Source organism: Portunus trituberculatus, chromosome 49, assembly GCF_017591435.1.
Source record: "Portunus trituberculatus isolate SZX2019 chromosome 49, ASM1759143v1, whole genome shotgun sequence".
In the NCBI taxonomy this organism is placed as follows: domain Eukaryota; kingdom Metazoa; phylum Arthropoda; class Malacostraca; order Decapoda; family Portunidae; genus Portunus; species Portunus trituberculatus.
This window is the reverse complement of record NC_059303.1, coordinates 18,430,223-18,445,858: the sequence shown is the minus strand read 5'-3', so window position 1 is coordinate 18,445,858 and position 15,636 is coordinate 18,430,223. Positions and strand designations below refer to the sequence as shown.

General features: G+C 40.0%; 1 protein-coding gene and 1 long non-coding RNA gene across 9 annotated transcripts in view; one reads left to right on the top strand and one right to left on the bottom strand.

Annotated features, from left to right (window-relative positions):
- Positions 1 to 1,152: 1,152 nt before the first annotated feature.
- LOC123499196 lies at positions 1,153 to 14,207 on the top strand. 5 transcript variants are annotated; one of them, XR_006672921.1, is made up of 5 exons: positions 1,153 to 1,230; positions 1,590 to 1,761; positions 11,552 to 12,075; positions 13,200 to 13,382; positions 13,689 to 14,207. It is a non-coding gene; the product is annotated as an uncharacterized LOC123499196 (long non-coding RNA). The 5 variants fall into 5 exon arrangements; XR_006672925.1 differs by lacking the exon at positions 1,590 to 1,761 and having other exon boundaries at positions 1,166 to 1,230; XR_006672922.1 differs by lacking the exon at positions 1,153 to 1,230 and having other exon boundaries at positions 1,246 to 1,761; positions 13,169 to 13,382.
- The window catches only part of LOC123499195 (dynamin-like 120 kDa protein, mitochondrial), a 31,954-nt gene continuing 25,803 nt past the window's right edge, over positions 9,486 to 15,636 (bottom strand). For all 4 annotated transcript variants that reach the window (XM_045246919.1, XM_045246921.1, XM_045246920.1 and 1 more), the window contains 5 exons: positions 14,807 to 14,924; positions 14,203 to 14,409; positions 13,229 to 13,322; positions 11,572 to 11,682; positions 9,486 to 11,356 (listed from right to left, as the gene is read on the bottom strand). In XM_045246919.1, coding sequence (XP_045102854.1) covers positions 11,292 to 11,356; positions 11,572 to 11,682; positions 13,229 to 13,322; positions 14,203 to 14,409; positions 14,807 to 14,924 — 595 coding nt within the window. In that variant the 3' untranslated portion in view covers positions 9,486 to 11,291. The remainder of the gene's footprint in view (positions 11,357 to 11,571; positions 11,683 to 13,228; positions 13,323 to 14,202; positions 14,410 to 14,806; positions 14,925 to 15,636) is intronic.

Genomic DNA, 15,636 nt, shown 5'->3' with positions numbered 1-15,636 from the left:
TGTCCTTTTTTTAGCCTGTTTGTCCTTAAGTTTTCTTGTAAAAAAGGACAGTCAAAATCTGTCCTTTTCTGTCCTTTTTTCAGCAAAATTTATTTATTTATTTGTTTATTCATTGTGAACCATGGATCCGGTCAAACCTTCAAACACGCAGTCAATAAATTTGTTTCTGCAACTTCCTATCTTTTATTGTTTTATCATATTTGTTCTTGTGTTATATGAAAATAAATCGAGCATATTATAAACTTATGATTTTTCTGTGGGATCGCAGACTGGTAACTATAATAAGCAACCGGCAACTCCCTTAAAAAAGCGCTCCCACTCCCAGCCTCCCAGTCTAGCCTAAATGTTGTTAAATTTCATATAACCCTGCAAGTTCTCTCTCTCTCTCTCTCTCTCTCTCTCTCTCTCTCTCTCTCTCTCTCTCTCTCTCTCTCTCTGCTGTTATACACTTTTAAACACACACCTTACACACACACACACACACACACACACACACACACACACACATATATATATATATATATATATATATATATATATATATATATATATATATATATATATATATATATATATATATATATATATATATATAATACACACACTTTTTGTTGTGCTGTCCTTTTTTGGAGGCAAATGTCCTTTTTTTAAAGCAGGTCTGTCCTTTTTTCATGTGTAGTGTCTGGCAACCCTGATTGCGAGTGAAGTCTTCAAACCGTTACCTTAGCTCAGACGTTCTCAATCTGTGGTTCGCGAACTCTGAGGAGTTCACAAGATTTCAATTGGTGCTTAGATAGCTGATCTGATAATATCCTTTGCATTACCATTGCATATTGAGTTAGTTCATGCAGTCACTAAATTAACATTCTGTTCAGTGTCAGATTACAGGGGGTTCGGGTAGATGGTCTTATAATTTAGAGGGTTTTTGACCAGAAAAAGAAGAAAAAAAAATTGAGAACCCCTGCCTTAGCTCTACCCCTACCAAGTGTCTCCTCGTCAATATTTATTGTCATTACCATTGTTCCCAGATGTAAAGAGCACACTACTGGGTTGATGTGTGCATATTTAAGCGGTAGTTGGTGTGTGTGTGTGTGTGTGTGTGTGTGTGAGTAGTAGTAGTAGTAGAGGAGCGGGGATGGGCCTTGTCTGTCGCAGTGTTACAGTTGGCTTCTGTTGTTGTCTTTGTTGTTGTTGCTGCTGCTATTTCATTGTTCTTGCGTTATGTGCAGTGTAGGTAGGAGGAGGAGCAATGAAATAAGAAAAATGGAAGAGGAGTAGGAGAAGATGGCGACGTGAAAACTGGTGAAAGAAAATATTTACTTTAGCTTTCCTTTTCGATCAATGCTTGGTTTTCTATGTAATATTTACGAGATGGCGGAACAGGACATGCTGTGATGGTTTGGTAAATGTGGCGTGTGTGTAAATGTGGTAATTTGGGGATTATTTAAGTTTATGAGTGTGTGCATACAATCTGTCACCACCACTACCATCAACACCACCGCCATTCCCAGCCACATGTGTGATTGTCTGATTGACAAAACAATATGTATAACAGGAGGGAGACTACAATTAAATCATATCATAAACAGGTAAACGATTCTTTGGCTTAAAAAAAAAAAAAGTTATTTCTCGTCTGCCATTGTTGTTGAGTGAAGCGGACGTGAAGCGTGAATGAAACAGTTCGACTCGTCCTCTGCTTCAAGAATATGTGGGTAAGCCGGAGGGGCCGAGGGCGTCAGTGGCAGCCAGACGACGGAGGAGGTAAAGTTCACAGTTGTTGCTCTCACTGAAATTCTGCCTTCTCCCTTGTTCCTTGTAGCAAATGTCCACTCTTTCTTCATCCATCACATGTTCTTCTGTTCTTTATGCATGACTGCCTCTTATCTCTCAAGTCTAGAGCCAAAATGTGATGTTAGCCTTTCAGCTCGTGTTTTCTACCTTTCCATGGTCTACAAACAGATGTCTTGCTCTCGTTTCTACCAGTTATAGTACCTAGTATTCTTGTACAATTTCTTTCATATCTTTCATTTCTTTCAGTAACAATTTTGTTTAACATTTGTTCCGCCTATACTTATGAAACGTTATTTTTGCGTGTATTGTGAAATTTGTCCGATTTTATTATATATATATATATATATATATATATATATATATATATATATATATATATATATATATATATATATATATATATTTGTAGCAGGTATAAGTGATGTAATAAACTCTCATCGATAATTAGCCTACTTTTTTTCTCTCAGTATGTTATTTGATTATTTTGCATCGTGTGGGTGAGGCAATACCACTGCTAGGCTTTGTGTTCTGTCAGTGTTGCCAGATGTTTGGATACAGGCTGCTCATAAACTATTTTGATTACAGAGGCGTGTGGTGCGATTGTTGCATTGCGTGTTGGAGTGGTGGTGTGGCGGAGAAGTAAGGGGTGATGGGACCAGATGTGACGTGTATTGTGACTGCCTGATCAGATAGGTAGGGGGATGAAGGACCGGGCCGGGGGTGTCTCTTCAGCGGCACGTGTACTCGTACGGCTCCGCTCCACTGAAGTACAGCATTCAGCAGAGTTCCCTTCGAAAAATAGATATCAACTATAATCGTCCTTATTTTCATGCCGCTGAAGTCATATAAGCTCCTTTTGACAAGTTTATATACAGAAAAGGACTGAACCTTTTACACTGCCTTGAGGCACTCGATCCTCTTTCTAAGGACTTCTTAACAGAGAAATCTCCCAATGTGAACAGTTTTGCTTATTTACAAGATAACTTTCCAGATAAATTAATGCACCTCCAATACCCACAGATTTGCAATCCACAAGCAGTGGTCTGTGAACAACTGTGTCAAAAGCAGCACTCGGGTCCAATGAAAGGAAAGTCAGTAGGCCCCGTTGTCCTTCATTCATAAGTATCATCGGATAGTTGATTACTGAACACAAGGCTGTTTCAGATGAATAAAGCTTCCTATAGGCAGACTGATTATTTGGTAAGGCCTGCAATTTTTGCAGGTGATCAAGAACCTGGGTCAATAATGCATTCTCAATAACCTTTGGTAAAATAAGTCAAATTAGATACTGGTTAAACGAATTCAGACACTTGTGTAACTATCCACTTCGCCCTTTACTATAAGCTTAAAGTTGTTTTCTCAGTGCAGAAACAGGAAGTGTTATTTACAAGACTAGTGTTTATGATCAATGTAAAGATTTCAAGAATCCCACTAAATTTATCACACGGAACAATATCTCTTACAGGGAGCGGATTACTGTCATAGAAAGTCACCTTTACTTTATGTACTATTGCTTTAACCTCATCCACGTTCACTTGTTGAAAGGAGAGGAGCTTGTTCCGATAAACTCACGGGCGTTCTTATTACTTCGAAAATTCCTCTGATAAAAAAAAAAAAAATCTAGTCAAAACCTTATCATGAAACCCTTCAGGTAACCTATTTGTCTTAGTTCCTGTCAAATTATCAGATATCTTATATATAGCTTGCTAACATTTGATCTGGAATCGAGCGCCTTCTGTCACTTGGTTCATTTGATCTGGAATCTAGCGCCTTCTGTCACTTGGTTCTAATTACAGCTTTCAGTCTATTTCTCATGTCTATGTATTCTCTTCTCACCTTCTTGGTTCGTAATCTACGCTATCTCTTTTCCTTCTTTCTCTTTTCATTTCTTTTCTATTAAGATTTATGTACTATATAGTCTACCAAGACGCATGATATAATAGTTACTAAAGAGGAGGAGGCAGTAGACACTTGCCCAAACGATAATTACTCCCAGTGAGGTCTAATAGCACTGGTTCAGGGGGTGCTGTGAACTTGCCATTAAAGCTGTGATCTCACTGAACGTTTCCCTTTGTCTCACAATACTGAAGGGCCGGTCATACCCTTCTTTCTCTTCTTTACACAAAACATGCACCTAGCTACACATACAATTTTCACTCAAGATTTAGAATTTGTAAACAAAGAAAAAAAAAAGTTACTCCTATACCAGCCAAGGATTTCCCTTTTTCCTTTTCACTTGTTCTGGGCACCTCAATGGGCTTTTTTTTTTTTTTTTTTTTTTTACAAAATTTGATGCCTTTGGCCGGCTTCCTTTTCACACACACACACACACACACACACACACACACACACACACACACACACACACACAACGTTAAATGTAGATTTTCACAACAGTACAATAATGTGAGGCGCACTGGTATTATTCCATCCAGTCTTAAAGGAAATGGTGATGTCATTAACTGGGCGGGTCATTCAACCATCGCACCCAGCACTACATGATCTGCCTCTATCTGAGGGTGTTCATATATGTATTCACGATTCCAGTGATAGTTTATTAGGAGGAAGTCTTGGGAACCCGGCTAAATATCTTTCGCGGCTTTGAAAACTGTCGTAGTGAAAGCAGATCGAGCGTTTTTGCATTCAACTTATCATAACTAATGTGTATGATGTATATTTTGTAAGTATCAAAGCGTGGGTCATGGTTTCAAAATAATGCACTATTGGGGACACTTGCACCAGTTGAGATCGAAACACATGACGCATATCCTTTGTTTAGGCCTATAAAAGTTGGCGCATCAGTGAGATTCGGACTCGAGTGGTCTCGAGTTCCGCACACTCTAAAGCAGTATCAGCACCAGTCCAGCAACAGCAAGTACGAGAGCTCACTGTCGCACCCGTACCAGCAGCAACGTGTTATCGAGTCCCACGTAGGTTGGGACAAAGGTTTGTGCCGTGACCAGGATATAAGTAGCCTATAAGCTAAAGCGAACCTGGGAGAGTTACTGATGTGGCGTATGATGAGCCAAAATAAAGACGTGGCGGTTGTGTTGGTGACGTATCGGAAGGCCAATCACCCCGCAGGAAGTTGGCTCTCTTCGGTCACTCAATGTAAACTGCTTGAATATAGATAGCCTCCCCATGTTGACCATTCTTTTTTCTTAAAGAAATTTGGAAAGGTGGCGCCAGGGTTACCAGCATCAGGGAGGAAGCCATCTGGGAGGGGCTGCTGGAATACCGACCCCAGCTTACTTTCCTAATCATAGGGGTGAACAGTGTCCTGCCCAATAGGTACCGGCCTCACAGATGTAGTCAGAGATATTGAAGGTTTAGCACAGGAGATAGAAAAAAGTATTAACGTGGATAATTGGTTCGTTTTGATTTACCGAATTTAATTGAGGTTATGAAGATTTATTAAAGTAAACATGACTGATTTAAAGAAATTAATACACCAGAGGGCCGGGAATAGGGCTTTTGCACTAAACTACCGTAGTACAATCCAGTGAAAATGTGCTGGCAAGTAATGGTGAAGTTCACATGACGTGTGTGCAGGAGCAACTGGTAGGAATGTTACACAAAATCAAAGAATATGATCAAAAGATAACTGGGGTATTAGAAATACTTCAGCAGTGAATTTTAAATTTTGAAGGATCAGTAGATGATGAAATAACCACATTGAATATAACGCTAAACAAGCTGAAACACATGGCAATAAGACCATGAGGCCTAAAGAGGTCAAGCTGCCAGCATTAAATTTAACTAGCTTTGATGGAGATCCTAAAGCATGGATAGGTTTTTGGGAGTTATTCAAGTGTGCAATACTCGATGGAGGAGATTAGTGACACACATGTACATACAGAGGAATGACAGGAGACCTTCTAACATTAAAAAGTGGTTTTGGTATAGAAGGTGCAAGGTATGAACCTGCCTTGTTGTTGGAAGACACATATGGCAGATAAGATGAGATAGGGCAGCATACATAGATAACTTTTATAATTTAGCTACACCAGATTACCAGATCAATGAACTAAAAAATTCATTGAAATCCATCAAAACAAATGGTATTTTGATAAAAGAATTCTACATTGCTATACTAGCCCAGAAAATGCCTGTAACAGTGTGTGAAAACATGCGTCGTGAGTGAAAGGAGCGCTGGTTAGACTTGGATCCGTTCACCAATGCATTCTTAAGGAAAATGCACAAACTGTAGAAGCTAACAAGAATGTAATAACACTTAGATTAGAACGAATTACCACAACCACAGCCAGCAAAATCATAAGGAACATTTAATAAACCTAACTCCGGAACTTGTAAGTTATGTGATAAGCCAAGGATGCCACTCTGTCTCCACTTGCATGGTATTAAGTCCCATGCAAATTGGAACAAGTCACTTCTCTCTCTCCTGAAAATTGGAAGGTTTTGCTTGTGTTGTGATGAGTGAAATCAGATGAATTAGGTGAATAGCTTACCTGGAATATTGGAAGTTAGAATTATTGGTCGCCTTCTTAATTATAGGGGTAGTTAAAGGGACAGGGATTTTTGTTAGCCTCACTGCAATTGACGGTATGATGCACGTTACTTATTTTTCATCCCTTTTACTGCTTTTTCCCTTATTTGCTACCATACATTCCCAGCATAGTGAAAATCCATTTAATTTGCCTCCTGTCTAGTCAGCCTTTTTAATTCACCTACAAGATTACCATAATTGCCTCTTCTTCACTCATATCTACCTACAGCACTCTACAAAATGTTCTACCCTCTCTCTCTCTCTCTCTCTCTCTCTCTCTCTCTCTCTCTCTCTCTCTCTCTCTCTCTCTCTCTCTCTCTCTCTCTCTCTCTCTCTCTCTCTCTCTCTCAAACATAAGAAAAGAGGGGGCCTGCAAGAGGCTGCCAGGCATACATGTGGCAGTCCCTGTATGATTAAAACCACCTAAAGACTCAGCCCTGACTACAGGACCACTGAGTCTGTTTCATTCATCAACCATTCTGTTTGAAAACCAGTTACTTCCCATTCTCTTCCTAAACCTGACTTTTTTAAGCTTAAACAGTTTATTTCTGGTTCTGTCCTGCCACTGATCTTAAGAACTTTGCTCTTCAGATCTCCTCTTAACCTGTCTCTGTAAGGAATGCAAATTGCGTTTCTTTAATCTCTCTTCTTAGGGAATATCCCTTATCACCTGTTTCTTTTTAGACATCCTCTTTTGCACTGACTCCAATAGAACTATATCCTTCTGATAATGTGGGGACCAGAATTGCACTGCATAGTCCAGATGTGGTCTGACCAGCGCCAAGTATAATTTTAGTATTATTCTGGGACTTCTGCTTTTAACACTGCTAAAAATTAATCCTAGGACCCTATTTGCCTTATTTCTAGCCTCAGTGCATTGCTTCCTTTGACAAGATAGGAGCAGATTATGACTCCTAAATCTTTCTCGTATTTTGAACTTCCTACTGCCTCGTTATTTATCTTGTACCTATTGTGTGGATTATCTCTACCACAGATAACAGTAGATTTGGATTTGACACAAAAATCACCGTGCTGCAGTAACATACCCAAAGCCGGAGAACAGACCTTAAATTTGAAACCTCGAAATCTCAGCTCCTAGCCAACATGAATCTATGAAAATCACTGTGAAGCAAGCTAACTGTTTAATTCAATGCCTGAAAGCGATATCTAAATCCATACAACCGTGTTATTGTACTGCTCAGTTATACGAGTCAAACACAAGAATTTATATAGTAACCTACCAGGTGGATGTTTGAATACAACTTTAAGCTTACAGCTGTATTTCAAACACAAAATGCAAATTTTTTATCACTTATGAATTACTTTACATGATTTTGGCTATCCACTTGCTCATCTCTTCTTCACACCTGTGAGTTTACGCCTCTTGTCATCACTCTGTGACCGTGTGTTACCTCCTGTGGCGACACCAGGTTTGCGCTTGGTGTGGACATCACTGTTGGTGTCTTACTATCCCACCCCTTATATATGTCACAGATGTTGCACTGGCGTACTGTATATAATTTCATTAACAAAAATGCAACTTTTTTTTTTTTTTTTTAGGAAGACTATTTACAAAGCGTGTAAATAATAATATTTTTTTTTACATCATTAACGCGAAGAAATAAATCACAGTAGTCACTATCAGTCACTGCCTAGGCATTGTTTCCTACCATTCTAATCACTATTAATCATTCATTGGTTTGTTGCAGTCACGTTAGTAATCAGGTGAGTTTAACACTTAACAGCACTCCACAGTACACTTCCACGTCACAGTGATGTCAATAACATGTCACTGTTCTTCACCAGTGTCACTATCTTTTCCCAAACTGACTATCTATATGGCACCAGATGTCATAACTGCAGTCACTGCCACCAGTTGCACGCGTCTCGGATTACGTCCCAGTTACAGCCTCTCACTCTGCCATTTTGTGTAACCTCTCATTATATTTCACTGTAGTGTTTCACATTGTACGCCTCAAGTCACCACTAGCAGTTCTTCTCTACTGTACCACCGACTTAACTCCGCATACAACACTCAGCGTCGCCCTACACACATCACGGTTGGATACACCACTCACAATGTTAAATCTGTGTGCATTACACCACTCACAATGTTCACTCCTTATTCACCTCACTGTACTTCATCTTAATCTGGTGTACCTCACAGCCTCCACAAATGCACACGCCTTCCCACTGCTGCGGTATTTAGTAATGATTAGTATTTCCTTAAAAAATGCACCTTATACTGTATAAAACTTTACGAAATTATAACTTTAACAGTCAGCTGCCGCGTACTATCAGTTGACTGCTTTGGGTACGTTACTGCACTGGCGGCGCGGCTCCGCAGTCCCGTGTCAAATCCAGATCTACTGATATCTGTGTCTCTACCTATGCAAAGTGACTTGCACTTGTTAATGTTGAACTGCATTTACCATTTATCTGTCCATTCTTTCATTGGATTGAAATCTGCCTGCAAGGCAATGGAATCCGATTTAATCTACCTATCTTCGTGTCATCTGCAAATTCACTAATGTCATTACTAATCCCACTAAGTCATTAATGTACATTAAAATAACATTGGCCCTAAAACTGAGTACTGTACCTAATTACTTGACCCCACTCGAAATTTGATCAGTTTATTACTACCCTGTCGTCTGTCGTTTAACCACGCTTTAATCCAGCCTAATATTTTACCCTCTATCGTGTGCGCTCTAACCTTTCTCAAAAGCCTCTGGTACCTTGTCAAAGGCTTTACTGAAATCTATGTATAGGATGTTGTAGTCATCACCATTATCTGTCGCCTCATAAACTTTACTATAAATACTCAACAAGTTTGTAAGGCATGACTTCCCCTTCGTAAAGCCATATTGTGTGTGATTTATCAAGCTGTTTGTCTAGGTGTTCTCTAATGTTTTTCACTATTATTGATTCCATTAATTTACCCACAATTGAAGTTTAGCTGACAGGCCTGTAATTAGACATTAGTTTTATCTCCTTTCCTAAATATTGGCACTACATTAGCTTGTCTCCACATTATCTGTATTTCGCCTGACTCCAGTGACATCTTAAAAAACACTGCTAGAGTCTCACTGACTACCTCCTCTTGGATATACTTCATCAGGTCCTGGTAACTTGAATTTCTTTATTCTCTCTCTCTCTCTCTCTGAAAGCCAGGAAAACCCTCACAAAACGAAGGTATATTTATTTACACATCTTACATTAGAAATGTGACCAACCAGTCAAACATATTACAGTTCCCCATACATTACTATAATACATCTTTCTTTTCACAAAATATAAACACTTCCACTTTCAACCAGCTTGTCTGATGTGGTGGTGGTAATGGTGGAATAATGCTTTCTCTCAACATGTGACAAAGGGAACATGGGAGGAAACATTACCTTGGATGTTAGAGAAGACGAGAGCAGCATAATAGCAGTCTCGATGGAGAAGAGTTGGGTATATTAGGAGACTTAGTAGAAGAGAAGAGTTTATTATGAGTCTTTAGATGGAAGGCAAGAGAGGCAAGTATAATTGGACTGCTGATGGATGAAAGAGAGGATAGTCTTAGGGAGAAAGTGAAAGGTGAGAAAAAACTGAGTGTGGGAGACAGATGTCCCAGAGAGGCTGTGAGAGGTGGGAGTTTTAAAGGGAGGCTGTGAGATGTGTGGGAGAGGAAAGAGTCTTGTAGAGAGGCTGTGAGGAGTGTGGGAGAGGAAGGGGTCTTAAAGGGAGACTGTGAGGTATGTGGGAGAGGAAGGAGTCTTGTAGAGAGGCTGTGAGGAGTGTTGAAGAGGAAGGGATAAGCTGTGAGGAGAGGCCGAATGAAGGCAACTGTAAGAAAAGTGCAGGAGAGAGGCGTGTAGTAGTTTCATGTAAGACTTTGCAAGAGACCATAACATATAAGTTTCACCACAAGCAACAAGACCATTGGATAACCCCACACATGATAACCTTAAAAAAATAATAAGTTTTAGCCCTCATATGATACAACTTTGACAAACACAAACAAATATGACTAGGAGAAAATAGGCTAGGCATGACAACACCTGTATCACTTGCATCACTATACTTAACACAACACAGCTTTTGTGTAATTTATCCAGTAAATGCAGCACAAATCTCAAGTATTCCAGTCAACATTAGAATAAGGAGATGAATGGCTAATGTTTGTAGAGGAAATGTCCTGTAGCATTGAAGGATGAAGAGTTTGTGAGTTGAACACTGGTAATATTTGGTATGTGAATTTTCTCTCTCGGTAGGCAAGCTGTGTGACACCAAACATTCTGATCCATCAACATATTGCATATTAGGTTTTCAAACCACTCCTCTTTCCTCACTTTTTATGCAATAAAACCTTTGCATTTCATCATGAAGTTGATAAAACTACTCAGAGCCAATATAGCAGAGTGTGATCCTGCAGCAGTAATGAGATATTGTAAAAGTAAACCTCTCAAGTTGGTGGTTTCAGATGTTTTAACTGTCATCTGAAGCCTTTTTAATATGGTTTTATGCTATTCATATATGATGATGTACAACTTTATGTATTCAGTCAAACGTACAATATTAAACATGTATTCAGTTATATTGTCAGATATAAGATTCAACAAGTATCAAGTGTTTTGCATTACTTTTCCAGTTCATTGTCAGGTGTTGACAAATATACATAAATATACATGTCAGGTCGTAACGTAACATCTCTCGGCTGTTGTCCCATGTCAGCATTGTGTTTGGTGCAGAATAAAATGTTCTTCATTCAAGGTCAGGCATTGCCAGTCATAACATTTTCAACAAGATAAAAATGAGTTTTTAAAACTTTAAATCAAGACTGTCTTAGTTTTGGAAAACTACTGTACAGCTCTACCGGGCGTCTATGTCTAGGCCGCGCCACAACTCTATGGCTGAGTACTGTCTTGACTCCTCACAGCTTTAGTCAACATGATGTGTTTTCACAATAAATAGTCAACACTTGCAATACTGCCATCTTGAACTATCACTTCTCAGCATTTAGTGCATGGATAAATTCTTCAAGCTTCTCCTGAATTTGTCTCACTCTCTCTGTAGAAAGAGACGATGCAAATGAAAATATATAGCCAACATAATTATATAAGACATACCACAACTAATGTGCATCTTTTACTGTGAATTAACTTAACTTATTCACTGAACCAAAGGATAATATTTACTGTCTTCAAATATTACCAATAGGTCTTTCTAGTTTGTAAGTAAACTGATGGAAGAACCTCCTTACAGGTACTACAGAGGGCACTTACTCATCTCCTCTGCTAACAAGACTCTCCGGCCTGTCAGCAACTGCTCCTTCTTCTCCTGGTCACATCCAAACTCCTCCAGCACTTCCTTGATCTCCTTCTCCAGGCGCCGCGCTGCAACAACATGAGCATTGTTCATCACACTCAGCAAGTGCTAGGCATGGAAGAAAGTGTGTTGTGGTGAAGGCAGTAAGGTACGTTGTGGCACCCGTCCTCAGCTGAACCAAAGTGTATGGTTCAAAGCAGCATAACTGAATGTGTGGCAATGAGGATATAAATGAAAACCCCACAATAGATTATTATCAATTTAAAGTGTTGAAAGAAAGGAGAGAAATACACGAGTTGCTAAGAAAATGTAGACATGAGATGGAGATACTGTATAGGCAATGCAATGAAAGAACAGTAGGGAGAGTGAGTTGGTGCACTATGGTCTGAGGAAAGATCTCTTGGTGCATAAGGGAAAAGTCAGTTGCCTGTGATTAGAAAAGCCTGAAATGGTTTGATGAGGTAAGAGAAAAAAACCTGTCAGTGCTTTCAATACTTTCCTGCTTCACTCATCCTGTTCTTACCTACTTCCTTGGATCCTCCATCTGAGTATTGATTATAGTCAGAGAAAAGCAAGAAACATTTGGCTTTAAATTCTAGTAGGAGCTATCGAGGTCATACAAAGGCTAAACGTAGAGTTAAAGTACTTTCGTGGATCCTTTAACCTCTTCAGTACTAGGCTGCATTTTTACCACAAGTTTTGGGCATGATTAGATGAATTGATTAGGAAGGGTCTATGGAGGTGAGAAAATTAACCCCTTCGTGCCGGATGTTAAAAAAGCCCGCCTGTATGATATACGGGTGGTAGTGCCCCGAGCGTGAGAAACTCGTGCAAGCTTGTCATACTTGTCGTCTTTGTGTATTATGCTGCTATGTTTTAGTCACTATATCGCTTCTCTCTTAGGAGAGAGAGAGAGAAGTGTGTGTGTGTGTGTGTGTTTTCACGAATGTTACAAGGTGGGACGATGAGAGGAAAGTGGACGGAGGAGGAAAGAGAGAGAGAGAGAGAGAGAGAGAGAGAGAGAGAGAGAGAGAGAGAGAGAGAGAGAGAGAGAGAGAGAGAGAGAGAGAGATGGGAACAGTCTATGCCATTGGGTAATTTTAGACACAAGGCGGGACGCATGTAGTTTATCTTTAGTGACTGGTGGAGACAAGGATGGTGGGAGGAGCACTAGGATTTCAAGGACAGCATACGGCGTGTGTAGTTGGTATCCAACACACTATACGGAACAACTGAACGGAAGAAAGCTCAGAAAAGAAATATGACGTCTACGTAGGCGTCACCGTATATGCTACTGGGGCTTCATGACGCCTACATAGGCGTCACCGTATTGAAGGGGTTAATGGCCAGTGTCTACACTATTCTAATCCCCACGCAAGTTTATGATGCTGTAAAATACCACGTAGTAAGCAGAATAAATATGAAAACATGTCCTGATACTGAAGAGGTTAACTGAATGTCCATTTCTATAGTTGTTGGAAAGCAAGAAACCTTTGACATTTGTATTTGTTTTGGTGATAAAGGAAAAGGTTCACATATTAATAATGCGTAAAGGATTTGAGAGCATTGCGTTGGAGTTCCTCAGGTTCGTACAATGACCTGGTCCACACCCACCTTCCCTGTTCATGACCTGCTGGCGGAGAGCATTGGCCGTTATCTTGAACATCTGCTGGATCCGCCAGAAGAGCACCACGTCATTGCACTCAACCTGAGAGAAGCAGAAGGGTGAGCTAAGGTGATGCTGGCAAGACTGTGTGAAGAGGTAAAGGTATGTGATTGAAGTTGATATTTTGTCAATCTGAAACATGGTTCTCAACCTGGGGTTCACATTAGACTAAAAGTACAAAGCTGATTTCTCCCTATATAGATAAGGAACACACAAGCATTCTCTATCTTATAAGAATCCTTTAAATGTGGTAGAGAAATGATAACATCTGCCCTGAACATTATTTCTCTTCTACCTTAGCCTAAAGTATGACTCTAAAAGTATGCAGATCCCTTATCACAGACAGTCAGAAATAACTGAAGGTAATGTGTGGGTATAACTTGGTTTGTTCATTCTTGTTTTCCACAGGTGGGTTGCTGCAGGTTGTCAGTGCAGGGATGCTGCTGCTGCCACCACCACTGTACAAGAAAACACTAACCACCACCAATGTTACTATCACCTGTGTGTTAGACTTGCTGGCCAGCTGTAATGCTGGTGATGAGCTGCTTTGTGTGATAAGAGTTCGAAGGACTCCCAACTTTATTTATTTTTTTTTATATTTTGTGTTCTGGTGGAAGGAGTGACTCTTTCTCTGGAGTGTCTTTGAAGTAAATTTTAAGGATTTTGCACTAATAAATCATACTGCATTAATTTTTCCTTTCCTCATATTACATTTATCTTTTTTTTTTTTTTTTTAGTAAAGCTTATCATAATCTCAATCTTTCTCTCAGTAAACTCACTCCCAACACCTCACTCTCCCATTCCACTTCTCATCCCCACTCTATAATTTGGTATCACTCCTACTCATCACTCTACCATCACCATTCCACTCCTTTCTCATCCCTCCGTCCCTCTCCGGCACTCTACCATCCCCAGTACTGACCCCCAGCTCCCCCTCCAGGCCTTGGTGATAGGCGTAGAAGGCTTTGCGGCAGTCATAGGCCTTGGCCAGGGCGCGGCGCAGAAAGTGCCGCCTGTACACCGGGTGCCACATCTCCCTGATGAACTCGTTGTCCACCTCCACCCCACAGCTCTGAGTGTTCTTCCTCACGGCCGTCACTTCATCGTATGTCAGTGTGTTCTTGTGGTTCTGAGAGAAATAAGCTTTAAGTTAGGGGAGAAAGACTTATCCTTCATTCATACACATGTTTTTCTTAAAGCTATAGATTTGAGCAGAAACTATTTGTGGTTCTTCGAGATATCGATGAGCATATTTAGGGAGAATAACCTTCATTCGTACACCCATTTTTTTATTTTATACATCTTAGCTTAAAGCTAGTAGGTATATTATCCATAATAAATATAAATAAAATTGCTTGCACCACTAATGGATGGAAGATGAACAGCACTTCCCATACTCTTCAAGTATACCTAGTGTAAAAAAAATAAATAAATATTTAACAAAAATATAGGCAACCTAACTGGAACCACATAAATGCATTCCAGTTTGAATACTAACACCAATGTTAGTATTCAATCCAACTTACATAATCTGTGGCAAGGAGTTTCTCGAGCTCGGCCCTCACTGTTGCTCGCCGCTTCTGGTCCTCAGAGGGGTAAGTCCAGTACAGCCATTGCTCCCATGTTCCTGGCCCAACCATCTCCCTGAAACCCAACACAACAACTCAGAACACTCACTCATCTACACACTGGCGAAATAGAATGCCATGTTTGTGTTCAAAGACTTTAAATTGCTCTCTCCCTCTTGATAAGTTCCCAGAAGAATGTGCGAGTTAATAAATAATACACCTCCCTGAACACTGACTTGAACTCTCATTACGAGTAACTAGATATTTGTTATACTGCCAAAAGAATACAGAATCAATGAATGCCTGTCTTTCACTCCTAACAATACATTTAAAGCCTGAATCACATGCCATTCACTGAAATTGAGGTAGTGTCAATGTTAAAGTGAGGTGCTTCTGGCATTTTAACTCTGCTAAGTGGGAGGAACTGTGTGTGTGTGTGTGTGCATGTGATTATCTCTGGCATGGAGCTATACATTCCTCATTTTTCATGTAAGAGGTGAAATCTGGCCAAGGGCAATAGAAACAAACAAAAAATCCATTTATTACTTCTTCGTCTTTCCCTCCTTTACTTCATCCAGATGGCTCTACAGCTGTCTCTTCTTTTCTAAAGCTGAACTCTTCGCTCAAACCTTTGCTACCAACTCAACTTTGGATGATTCTGGGCATATTCCTCCTACTCCTCCACCCTCTGACTACTTCATCCCTAAAATTAAAATTCTTTATAAAGACGTTTTCCTGGCCCTCTCTGGCCTTGATTCTCGGAAGGCTTACGGTCCGGATGGAGTCCC